Source organism: Haliaeetus albicilla, chromosome 27, assembly GCF_947461875.1.
Source record: "Haliaeetus albicilla chromosome 27, bHalAlb1.1, whole genome shotgun sequence".
NCBI classification, from domain to species: domain Eukaryota; kingdom Metazoa; phylum Chordata; class Aves; order Accipitriformes; family Accipitridae; genus Haliaeetus; species Haliaeetus albicilla.
In genome coordinates, this window is record NC_091509.1 from 22,492,783 (window position 1) to 22,505,454 (window position 12,672).

Genomic DNA, 12,672 nt, shown 5'->3' on the forward strand with positions numbered 1-12,672 from the left:
CAAACCCGTCCAGGGGAGAGATGGGACCCCATCAGACACCCTCAGCAGCGCTTGGGTATGGGGCTGTGCGTTCAGGTGATCCCTGTTGTACCCACATGAAACTCTCCAGACCTGGCACCCAGCCAAAGGCCGGGGAAGGCACCACAGGGGGGACATGGGACTCACTGGGCCATCCCAAAGCGTGCACCCTCTGGGCCAAACTCAGCACCCGCAGGGCTGGGTGCTGGGGTGGAACTGTGCTGCCGAACTGCTCACCTGTCAGACCCGTTCCAGACACACTCGAACTTGTCGAAGATGCAGTCATTCTCGTAGAGCGAGCAGAGCTTGCTCCGCAGGTAGTCGTGAACCTGCCGGCAGGGAGGGATGGGGCATGAGGCCACAACACCGACTGGCACAGCCCAGCGGCCGGCAAATGCCAGTGGCTGAAGGACCCAGCCCAGCCCCATGCTCTTCACAGCCAGGCCAGGCAGCGTTGGCACGGCCTGTTATTGTATGCCCCTTGCCCATGGCCACCTTTTCACTGTAAGCAGCAGCACCAGCACTGCTCCACGTGTGGCTCGGGCAGCACCGGCCAGCACCAGGGCACGTCCCCTGGCAGAGGGTGGCAACGACTGCTGGTCTGCCCTGATGCTTGCCTCCCACGCTGGCTGCCGGCACCTGAGCTTCCCCTCCTCACCGACACCCAACCTGGGGATAGGGGTTACAATTCACCAGGCCACTCGAGCCCACATTTAAGAGTTCTTCGTTTGCTTTCTGTGATTTAATGGCATGACGCTCCCATCCATCAGGTTTGTACCCATCCCCTCTGCCACCGGCCCAGGAGCCCAGCTTGGGCAGGAGCACTGTGGGTGCCCAACTGCTGCAGGTGCCCGGCTGTGCCACACTCACCTGGTAGGTCTCGATGGGCCGGTTCTCCATGTTCAGGTCCCACACCTTGACAGTGAGATAGTCCCGGGTCATGATATACCTCCCACTGTGGCTGAATTTGACATCGGAGATTGAGGAGATGATCTCAGAAAAAAACGACCGGTTACTTGGGTCTTCAGGCTCTTCGAAAACTGCAGAAGAGGAAGAGACAAGACCCAGCATCAGCCGATGGGCAGGCTGCCCCAGCACTGCAGGATGCTCCTGGGAGGAGAGCGGGCATCCCCGGAGCCACGCTGCTACACGGCAAAGGAGGCTCCAGTTTGGCTGTGGAGACCTACAGGCAGCACCAAGCCAGTGTCCTGGGGCAGCCACCACCAACACCCAAATGCTCTCCGGCCCCGGGGCCGCCTGCCCTGCTGTGCCGAGCAGAGGCACCTGTGTCCCCACAGCAGGCTGGGTGAACGCTCCCCACTTCTGGGTTGGGTGCAGACCAGACAAATGCCTGTATTTTAAGGACCTGGGACAACTGAAGCTCCTTTGTTTTTAAAGCATGCAATAAGCAACAGCACCACAGAAGCCCAGAAGATTTAGAGCCTTGCACGTCACTTCTGCTCTCCACAAATCAATGTGCAGTGTAACTGAACATCAATGTAAATATTTTATAGCCACTGCAACCTACAGTTTTAATCAGATCAGTCTTTGAATAAATCACAGTTTGAACAGTTTGAGGGAGACCGATGAAGTTCCAAATCAAATGTATTTACAAATTTGATTTCAAAGTAACATCAGCTGGGCAAGTATGGCTTTAAAAACAGAGATGCATCAAGAGAGATGCTGCCGATGCAGGGACATCTGTCCAGCCTCCTCTTCCCACGTCTACAGACAGCTCTCCAGCGCAGCATTAAAGGATACTGCTGGGTAACACGGATAAGCTTGCATTGCTTCACTCCTTTACTGGAGAAAAATCCAGTCGCCAGCTGCGTTTGTCTGACCCTTGTCCCCAGTGCCGAGGCTCTGCTACAAACCCTCCACCACGGCGGCTGTTGGCTCCAATTCACCGGCGACCAGAACAGGGAATGTGCCAGCAGCCGGCCTGGCCGCTCCGCGCCCCAGAGGCAGCGTGCCCTGCACAATGCCACACCGAGCACAGTGTTTGCTCAGGTTTATCATCCCCTCGCTGAGCCATGTGGTACCAGCGCCTGAACTCCTGAATACGGCGGAAAAAATGCCTGAAGTGCCAGGATAAATGATCTCTCTACAAATCAGAAATGGCATTGCCCACAGCAGGACCCAGCTCTGGGTCCTTTAATCACCACCAGGAAATCTGATGACACGTCAGGTTTTTTAAATAAGAGAAGTGACAGCGACAAGAGAAAATAAAGATCTGAGGCAGTCTGTGGAGAGCATCTGAATGCCACGACTTGTCTTTGCTGTAATCATCACAGGTTTGCTCACACCAGGTTGGCTGGCTTCATGAGGCTTGTTTTAATGGCTACATCATTTCCGTCACGGATGCATGTATGCGAGCTTATATCAAGGCTGGAGGTGTTCAGTTTATAGTACGGGGGCAAGAGGAAATTGTTGCTGATACAGTAGAAGTAGAAAATGCTAAATTACAGATCAACTATCAAACAGGAAAGGCCTCAGAGAATGAACCCAAGAGCTGAGGCAGCACCGAGACAAGTCAGCAAGGGTGCGGTGACTGCGGTAGGAAGAGGGGCAGGAACAGCTCTCTGACACCAGGTACCACATCCCCCTAGGAACGTTCCCACTGGCACGGCATCACATCTGCTCCCCAGCAGCACCCTGCTGCTCCCTCCTCCGGCAATTCCCCGTCCTCCGGGTCCTGCCTGAGCAGCAGCGGAGCTCATCCGTCCCCTTGTGCCTGTGGGGGAACTGGCACTGAGGAGTGCGGGCTGCAGCAATGCCCAGGAAGGGACTGGGGCAGGGTTGAAGCATCAGCCCCAGCCCAGCGGGAGAGCAAGGGGGTCCCGTGCAGCACCTCCTCTGTGCTGAGGAACTTGTGCACAGGGCGAGAAGGCAGGATCCAGCCCTGCACCGAGTCTAGTGCAGGATCCAGCCGTGCACAACAGAGTCCAGCGCAGGATCCAGTCCTGTATGCCGTCCAGTGCAGAGGAGCCATCGATGACTTAAAATTCAGAGCAGCTAAGAGGTGAAGTCTGGCAGGCATTAACTGCATTTTCCCTGCCCTGGTCACCTTGCTGGCCGTACTAGGGCTTTGATACTGGAAAGCAAAAACCAGACCAACCAATGCAGAGAGCAATCATTCAAACGACACTTCTGGAGGTGATCTTCCCAAGCTGCTGCCTCCACACTTGCCCTGCACTGGAGCACCCCTCGGCCAGAGGGATCCTCTGTCGGGGCAGTTTCAAAGCAAATGGCTTTTTTTTACTCAACAATAAATTCAACCACTCATCAATAAATTTAACACCAAGTTCTGTCTTTTCTTGCTCCTCATTTAAACTCTAATCATGACAATTAGCAATGTAGACTGGAAAACGAAAGCACAGCAAAGCTGCACTGCACCATCACCAAGCCCAGGCTGGGGCCGTGGCTGTCACTCAGGTCCCTCTCTGGGCTCAGTGTCACCTCTCAGCTCAGCCCCAACACTCACCCTGTTAGAAGCAAATGATTCAGCAGGTGGAAGTTTTGATTTCAGATGAAGACAGGAGAGTGTTGCAAAGGCAAAGAAGTTTCCTGCTTTGCTAAATGAGCTCAGGGTGGCACAAGAGGCTTGTTCTTCACTCCCCTGGAGATTTTGCACAACCGACTAGTTAATTCATAGCTTGAGGTCTTGCCAGGCCTATTATTCTGTGCATCAGGACACCCTTAACTCCTGCGAGGGGTTGGAGGAAGGAGATGATTAGTTTCTGTGGGTGACACTACCAGCTCAACTCTGTTCCAGCCAAAACTTGGGACAATGAGAGCTCAGCTCAGCTCACCCCGCAGAGTCCCAGTGCTGGCTTTGTCTACACAAAGAAGTGAGTTTTCTAACAGGTAATCAGATCTCTGTGCTCTACTTCTATAACCTTTTTCCTCTATAAAAGGCTTAGCTGAAAAAAATAGGTAAAGAGAACATGATGTTAGCAGGAACATGGGAATAAATGTGTTTTGTTGGAGCCTGGTTTGGATTTGCAGAGTTGGCACTCTTTAGTTTCATCCCTGTCTGTCCCAATGGTGTGCAGCAGCCCAGGATACATGGCTCAGAGCCTCTCCTCCGAGCTGGCAAAGGTGATTTCCAGGGGAAGAGGCCAAGCCTCTTCAGGTGTTTAGAGAAAACCAGCTAGCCAAGCAGCAGAGTCACCTACTGGCAAGGCCAGACCATCACCTGGAGGGACGTTGAGCATGTCAAGTCAGGGCAGGCAGTTGCTGCGGGAAAACCCTCTGCTCAGCCACAGCACTCTGCAGACAACAGCAGCACTGGGAGCATTTCCCCAGACCCACACGCCTAGGTTGGAGAAGTTAGTTTAGTCCAGATGTGGCTATTTTCCCTTGTACTCTCCTCTCTGGAAAGACAGAGCTAGCAAAGCCCAGCTCCCCTCTCTCTTCTCTTCCCCTCTTCTGTGCATCCTGAGTTTCAGGTTGCACCAGATGACCAGCTGCATTAAGTGACCTGCCAGATAAAAGGACTTTGGATCAATCAATCCGAGCTCTGCTTGAGCAGGCAAGTCCTACACGGTAGTTACTCCCTGCTGAGCTTTTGGGGTGTTACCAGGACTGGCCACCAGCAAGCATGCTGTGGGTTTAACCGGTGGCTGTGTTTCAGCACGGGTCCGTATTAACCTGTATGAGACAAATCTCCTCTGACAGAGCACCGGCATGGGCAAAGCCACATTGCCATCTCTGCTGGGCTCTGGCTCTCCTGTGCTGCCTCCTGCGTGCTGCTGCCTGTGCCGCGGGGTCCCTCGCACACCCCGCACGGTGCCCACCCTCGGGCAGCACCTGCAGGTCAGGGAGCGAGGGGGCCTCTGGCCTGGGGGCTGCACATCGCTCACGTGTGCAAGGTGGCCCGTCTGCCCTGTGCACTAAAAGTGATGGAGCGTGTAAGCCCCGGACAAGGCACCTGACCCCTCTGGATTTCAGCCGAGGCTCCAGTTAATCTGGTAATAAACAGGGCCCCAGTGGAAACCTGGAAGCACAGTGGAGCAGTGCTTGCATGGGCAAATACATTAGCCGTCTGCTTCTTCTCTTGCTTCAAATAAAAAGTCAAAACTCCACCGATAGTTCACCTAAGCACAAAATTAATCACGATCATCACTGAGGAAAAGCTAAGCTAGCAGAAGCAGAGAACTGAGCTTTGCTTTATATTGGAAAAAATCAACTCTGCAATCTGCTTTCAGCCCAGAGGTGCAGGAGCCTTGCAACCATGGGCTAAGGAGCAGAAATTACTAGTCTGGTGCCAATTTTCCCCATGAACTTGAGTGATTCACTTTTCTGCCTCATTCTTCCTATCTGTAGTGAGGCAACAAAATGTGTTCCTCTTCCTCACAGATGAGGTACAGATTAACAAAGTGCTTTTGGCAGCGTACTCTGAGCACCAACTCAGGCCCTGGCAGCCCCGAGGCAGGATGGGGGGGAGCTGCTGTCTGCGGAGTGGCTGGACCCTGCTGTCCCCAGACCCTGCCAGGACCATCCCCACGGCCTCCAGGCAGCAGGACCACAGCCGCCCGCTCCTCCATGGGATGCCTGGACTCTCTCTGGTCCTGGCACTGGGAGCAGCAGGGCTCTGCCAGGACTGGGGTCACAGCAGACAGGCAGTGCCCCCCAGTCCCCAACAGCAGAGTGGAGTGGGTCTGAGAACCAAAGCGTGCAGCTGGGCAGGGCAGGGGCTCGGGAGAGCTATTTTTGCTTCCCGGCTGAAGGCTTTTGTGTGGCTTTGCTCCTGCCACAGAAGCAGATCTCGGCTGCTGAGCTTACGGAAAGGATTTCTGAGCACTAATTCTCTGTTACACAACAAATCTATTTTCCCTTGACATTGCGCAGGAGCTGCCCCCCCCACGCTGGCTCCCCCTGCCAGTCCTCCTTCCCCAGCAGCCTATCCCCGTGAGGACACAGACCAAACAAAACCCCGAGATGGCCAAGAAGGGCTGCATGGCCCACGAGGTGATCCTGCTCCTCAGGGAGACCAGCAGCCTTTCTGCCACGTGCTTGGAAAGCCGCAGCGATGCAGAGTCTGGCTGGGTCTTCCTCACTGGGGCTCCCCCAAAAGGCAGCAGTGCCTGCCCAAATACAAGGCCTGTTTTAGAAATACTGCAATATTGGAGGGTAAAATCTGTAAGCTGTCAGTTACCCTATCAAAGCTGCTTTGTGTGCTTCTTATTTCTAACCAAAGCTGAAACTTTTTTCAGCAAAGAATAAATGCTTGGTAGTGTTGCTGTAAGGCAGTCAGCAGTGACAAGACAAGGCGGCAAAGGTCCCCCTTTGGGAAATGGGCTGTACTTTGAGCCTTTTTTTTCAGGAGTTCGGTAGGTACAATCACAAGTGGCTCCTTAAAAAAAAAAGTGGAAAGCCCAATGCCTTTTGCTACGGGGAAATAACTGTAGTAACCCCCAACAGGGTTTTTCCTCACTTTCCCATATGCTTTTCAAACAGGATTACTTTTGCCGGTGTTGCCAGCTGCTGCAGGAATCCTGATCTCCTGTGGTCCTTCAGACAACGCACGCAACTTCTTTGCGCATGGTGTGCCCCTCGCAGGACCACTGCCCCTCAGTGTTGTAGCACATGCATCTTCACACCCCTGCGGAGCAGGCATTTCTATATGGAAGCTGATGTTCTCTCTTAGGCCAGCTACACGGCTGGAGGTAACACACACAATGTCACAGATCTCAACAGCCTCAAATAAAATGGGCAAACAAAATTTAATAAGAGAAGCACATAAGTAAAAGCTGGCCCCGAGCAGCAAACTGCATCTATCTAAATAAACATGACTGGGATGTGCAGTGCTATCTTCTGCATTTTTATTAAATATTGACAGTTATTAAATGTGTCCATTGGAGGATTCGCCTCCAAAAGCCAATGTTGCTTTTCATTTTGAACTTTGATGAACCGTCTCAATTTCGACTCACACATCTGCTGAACTGCAATTGACTGAGGCTGATGCTTCTGAGGGATGGAGGGAAATCAATAAGGAAATGTCACGGGAGAGGTCAAACCAAGCCGGGATTCACCGCTGGCCGGTGTGCTCACCAAGGGCTGGAGACATGCAGCAGTACCCAAACAAAGGGAAATGCCGGGGCTTGGGTGGGGGGCAGTTCTGCCACTGAAGTGTCAGGAAAATGAATTTTGTTTGCTCCTTAATTGTATTCTGATTCTCAGCTGGGAGCCGTCACTGTAGGATGGCGAGACACAGTTGGGAAATGCAAGAATAGAAAGGTGTGTTTTGCTCAGGATTTGGGAAAACTGCCATTCGATCTTTCCAAATCTCCAGTCAGCAATGTAAGCTTTCCTCTCCACTCACTTTACTCCACTTTAAAAACAGGTATCAGACTGCAACCGCAACTCAAAAGCCCAGAAGCAATAGCTGTCATGTAATTCCCTATCACCTCTAGGAAACCTAAATCTGAAACACACCGAAGTGCTCTCTGGATGTAGATTTAACTTCCCACAAGGTATTGGCCATTTTCTGAAGAAAACTCAAACAAGAACAGGAGATACAGGGGTTCAGCTGTCCAGTCACACAGCACAGCAGCCCTTGTTTCTGCCATATTTCACTGTCTTTAAGGGAGATACTGAACTCCTTTAGGTCTGTACTATCTTTGTGTCTTAGTTACAACACTGTGCTCAGCACAGAGCTGCCTTCCAGGCACTGCTAGGCCACAAAGAACAGCAACAGGTATTCACCAGCCCACCCATAAATGCTGTAGGTGTTTGTGCTGGTATTTTACTGAGCAGTTGCTGATAGGGCAAATATTTCCAGTAATGACCTCCTGCCACGTACAGGCTGAGCAGGAAGCAAGCTTAGCTGGCTGCCTCAGCAGCAGCTCACTCATCGCTTCAGCCTGGGGAGGACCAACGACAAGCTCCCTAGCTGCCCAGCTTACTCCAAATTTTGAGGGGGCTTTTCTGCACATCCTGACCACTGCAGCATCAACCACAGTTGACAACAGGACACGAGACTATTTGGACAAACAGCTTGAAGAAACACAGCACTCCCTATCTTCTGGCATTGGCAGCTCCATAGTCGCTGTGCACCAACATCCCAGTGACGCCTTGGATCCACTGCTTCCAAAACATCACCGTGTGGTTTTTAACATGCTCCCGCAAAGGGCATGGGGACCGAGGGAAAGCTGCTCCTTTTGGGGACAGGCAGGACAGAGGGCAGGTGGCCATGGGAATGCCCAGGGGCAGACAGGACCATAGCCCAGCACACCCAGAGAGAGGATGGGGCAAGGTGGCAGGGCAGACCTGAGCCCAGGTCGGTCTCCGCACCCCCTTTTTTGGGCTCTTTTAACCCAAAGGAGACCCCCTCCCAGCTGTCCTACTGGCAGGGGCTGTACTCACACTTGGCGTGGCGGTCGCAGAGGGCAGAGGTGCGCATGTCACACAGCCGGATGGTGCCTTTGCTGCTGCTGTAGACAAAGGTGTTGCAGTGGTGCGGGTGGAACTCAGCGGCCGTGATCACCTCCGTCAGCTCCTCCATGTTGGCTGGCTTGATGTCCACAATGTCTGGCAGGGCAAGTCAAGGAGCCCCACATAGTCTGGCCCAGACCCCGCTCCTCCCGTGGGGTCTCCTCCCACTGCTCCTCCTGCTGATGTCTCTGGGCACCTGGGCCTCCCCTCGCCCTGTGCAAACCAGGTGTTCCCAGGAGAGCAGCACCGTCCTGGGGCAGAACCGCAGCGCTAAGCCAGGACCAGTCAGTGCTAGCGCAGGGGAAAGCTAACGTCCATCACATTTTCTGTTCAGCCAGGGACCACGGCTCTGGTGCCACAGCCTGGAGCATGGCATGAGACCCAACTCTGCCCATTTGTCCTGGGCCAGAGTAAACGTCTTTTACTGCAGCGTCAGGGCACAGTGAGTAACCACACTGAAAACAATATGGGGGGAAACAAAAGCCAGAGCATGACAACCAACAGAAAACTACCACAGCCCAGGGGTGGCTGGTGGGATGGGACATCTCGCTGGTGGTGACGTTTCTCCATCAATTCTTAGCAAGCGTTTTGGGTGCTGCACTTGCACCTTAGCCAAATTCCCTTGGGCCATATAAACTCCCTGAGGTTTTATCCAAACTTAGTACTCCTCACTTTCTTCCTGAAACACAACACACATTGCAGCCCTGCTCAACCGTACCCACTTCGAGCTCCCACCAGCCACATGCCTGTGACTGCTGAAATCCTCTCCAGCTACCTAAATTTGCCACATGCCCTGGGGATTTCACAGTAGGAAACACTATATAAATATCACCGATGATTACTGCCCCGTTGTTATTATTTCTGATGTGGCTGTTACAAGGGTGACTGGCACGACCTCATTTGTACAACTGTGACTGGCAGCCTGTCACCCTGCTGCAGGGTATAATGGAGACTGCACGATTAATATTTCCTCTCTCCGTCTTCCCCAAGGCATCTGTCTTCTCCATCACCCATGGACCCCACCCCCCCGCCTGCCCCATGCAGACGCTGCAGGCAAAATTAAAAAATGTGTCACCCACACTGGGAGGCAGCAGTCGCGATGATGCCAGCTGAGCCCTGAGCCACAGAGGGAGTGGCTTGGGTGTGACAGCGAATGTGCCTGCCAGAGACATCCCGGTGTCCCACCAGTGGCATGGCTCAGCCCGGCAGCACAGGCAGAGATGAGAGGGAAGCGCCTTGGTAATGACACCTGGGGACTGGGGATTTCAGAAGTTCTGTAGTTGGATGCATGGCAGACAGCACTATTTTGTGCTCCTGAGCCCCTGCAAGCCTTTGCCAGAGGGTAAAGCTCCTGTACTGAGGAACTGTGATCAGGGTGCGGGGACGGGGCCAGGCAAGATGCTGCACTACCTGCTTGGTCACCAACACAGCAGACACAGGCATGGCTCTGCTGCGTCCCGCAGAGCCTGACCTCGCAGGTCCCTCCTCCACCGCGGACTTGTCTCCCCGTCCAGCTTTTTCATTCTCCCACTGACATTTGCACATGTCAGGGGTCCCAAGGCTCTTACATCCCACTTGCCAGACGAGGCACCTCCCTTATTGCTGCTCTTGGCCGGGCTGGGACCGTCCCAGGGGCCGCAGGGCACCGCGCGCCAAAGGATACTAAAACTTTGATTTGTGATTTCAAAGTTCCACAGGTTTATCCTCAGATCGTCTGCCGACATGTAGGTCTCGTAGTCGCTGTTGACGGAGATGGAGTTGATGTGATAGGTGTGCGCATTGGCAAACACCCTCCGGGGGGTGGCCTCCACCATCAGGTCCATGGGCCGGAGCACGGGTACCTGTGGGATGGGAAGCAGAGCGTCACCACCCAGGGGCACCCCAGTGGGATGCCAGCATCCAGCACTGGGGGGGATGCCCCCACGGACACAGTGGGCACCCATGCAGCTCTGGCTGGCAGTGCTCCATCCCACCCTCCATGCTCTCACCAAGGAAACCTGATGCCTTTCTAAGTGTATGAACAGAAGGACAAGCAGACACGAAAGCCTTTTACTTTTGAAAGAGGCACCAGTATGGTTAGATTGCAGCAAGGGAGCGAGAGCCCAGTAAATGAGGCTTGGATCTCTGCTGCAGCAACTGTTCCTTCTTTGAAAAAAAAGTAACACCCACTTCTGCCTTGTTTTGTCACTGTTAACTGGAGTCTGAAATTCCTGGAGTATTTCTGACAGAAATATATTTCTTGAGAGAGCCAGGTCAGCATAGATTTTTCTTTTAACTTCTTGCATTTGCTTCACAGTGAAGTGAAGGAGGTAAGAGATGAAAAGAGACAGGAAAGGGAACACACAGGGAAGGGACAGATGGAGGGACTAGAAACAGAGCTACACATGTTTGCCTTTAGATTAATAAGCATAACTCATGTAAACATCAGGGGATGGAGAGATGCAGTAAGAATAGTGTATGCAAGGAGCAATGTAATAACTTCAGGCATAACGCTCTTAAGGCAACTTAATACACTAGAAAGGTGTCAGTCTGTGCGCCCGTTTGCCAGCAAGCTATTCCCTCAAGCTACTTCATTACTGTGTGTATTATCTGTGTGCTGCCCAAAGAGATTTCCCATGGCTGCAGAGGTGGGGACAGGAGTGTGACAGCCAGCTCGAGCGACACTAGAGCACAGGGACTGCCAGCTCAGAGCCTGAGCTTAATGTGACGAGCCTGCCTGCTAATTCAGCCTGACACAGTCAATGATGCATCATTTGCCGCTGAAGGACTCTGCTCAGCCATCTGGGGATGGAGGCTCGCATTTTGCTCAGGGATTACAGGAACCGAGTTGTCATTCAGACTGTCAGAAACACAACAGTTGTGCAAAGGGAAAGGGTTCAATGGTTACACCAGGCCTCCCTGGGCACAAAAATAAGTACAGCAAAGACTTTGGCAGAGGACTTCACTCAGCGAGATGATGCTGCGCGGCCCGACGGCACCTCGCGGTCAAACCCCAGGCCAGTCCCCGTCCCCGGCAGGAGCCCAGCAGCACGCACTGCAGTGCGCAGCAATCAGAGCAGTCCGGGTCTGAGCCAGAGCAGCGTGGCCATCTGCAACTTCCAGTGCCCCAGCACAATTCCTTACCCAATTTTCATATGGCAGCTACTCACAACCACAGAGCTAAGATAAACTCTTCAGCTAAGAAAATTCTCCAGATGTTACTTCAGACCCAAATTCTGAGGAGTTTTTTATCTCTGGAACTTGGTCCATCACCAGGTAAAACCCCACAGGAGGAACAAACCTGGTCATCCGTGAGTATTTGGTTAAGGCAGGATTTTTTATCTGCTATGGTGGCAAGAATCTGCACTGGACTATGGAAAACAGCAAGTGTCCATGTCCCTTCTCACCATGTGCCGCGAGCTCATGCTTAAGGGTATCAATAATAAGTATTTAAACCTGAAAACACTGACATTTTGAGGCAGGAGCAGCCAGGAATGCGCTGGAAGCACACACCGGCTTGGGGATCTTGTCCCACGACAGCAGAAATCTTGCAGCGGACGGCAAACCCTGTCTCAGGATGGCCATGGGGAGCAGCTGCCCAGCGCAGGCTGTGCCCTTGCCTGGGCTTAGTCTCTGCTCCGCTGAAGTCTGCCCTGAAGCCGGCTGGGAACACCACCACCACGGGGGAGGCCGACGCGAGTCCGTGCCGACGGCTCAACCCCGGTGCCGGCACTGACGCGCGCCCTCGCCAACACGCAAACCACAGGCAGAGAAGAGCCGTCCGTCTCCCTCATCCCGCTCGCCACCACGGGACTGTTCTTTGCTGCATCTTTCCTAGTGCGCTGCCTGGTATCCAGCAATGTAACTCCCAGTGCCCCAGGGACCCATTCCAGCGGCTGACAGACACCTGCATTACATTTCTGCTTAACGTCTAATAAAGGAAAAGAAAGGGTGGTCTCAGGGAACACCCCGCGGACTGCTCCGGGTGCCACAGCCACGCCATCCAGAGCCCAGCTGGGCAGGCAGGGAGCGGCTCAGGATGGCAATGGTCAGTGATGGTGAAGAGAAAGCGCCCAACAAATGGGGCAATGTGACAGCAACTGAAACTTCGGTTTGGTTTTTTTTTTGAAGCATGCAGAGTCCAAGCCAGTGTCTGCCTAAACCACCCAGCTCCCACCAGCATTGCCATGGCAATCCTCTACAGCACAGAGACCTCCTCAGTGCATCCCTTCTTCA

The 12,672-nt window shown here is 53.3% G+C and overlaps 2 protein-coding genes across 5 annotated transcripts in view; both read right to left on the reverse strand.

Moving 5' to 3' along the window:
• The window catches only part of LARS1 (leucyl-tRNA synthetase 1), a 349,414-nt gene that overhangs the window by 138,408 nt on the left and 198,334 nt on the right, over positions 1 to 12,672 (reverse strand). The gene's annotated exons all lie outside the window — the stretch shown is intronic.
• PPP2R2B (protein phosphatase 2 regulatory subunit Bbeta) overlaps positions 1 to 12,672 on the reverse strand; it is a 115,981-nt gene that overhangs the window by 2,796 nt on the left and 100,513 nt on the right. For all 4 annotated transcript variants that reach the window (XM_069772406.1, XM_069772403.1, XM_069772404.1 and 1 more), the window contains 4 exons: positions 10,121 to 10,298; positions 8,389 to 8,553; positions 889 to 1,058; positions 256 to 347 (listed from right to left, as the gene is read on the reverse strand). In XM_069772406.1, the coding sequence (XP_069628507.1) occupies positions 256 to 347; positions 889 to 1,058; positions 8,389 to 8,553; positions 10,121 to 10,298 (605 nt within the window). The remainder of the gene's footprint in view (positions 1 to 255; positions 348 to 888; positions 1,059 to 8,388; positions 8,554 to 10,120; positions 10,299 to 12,672) is intronic.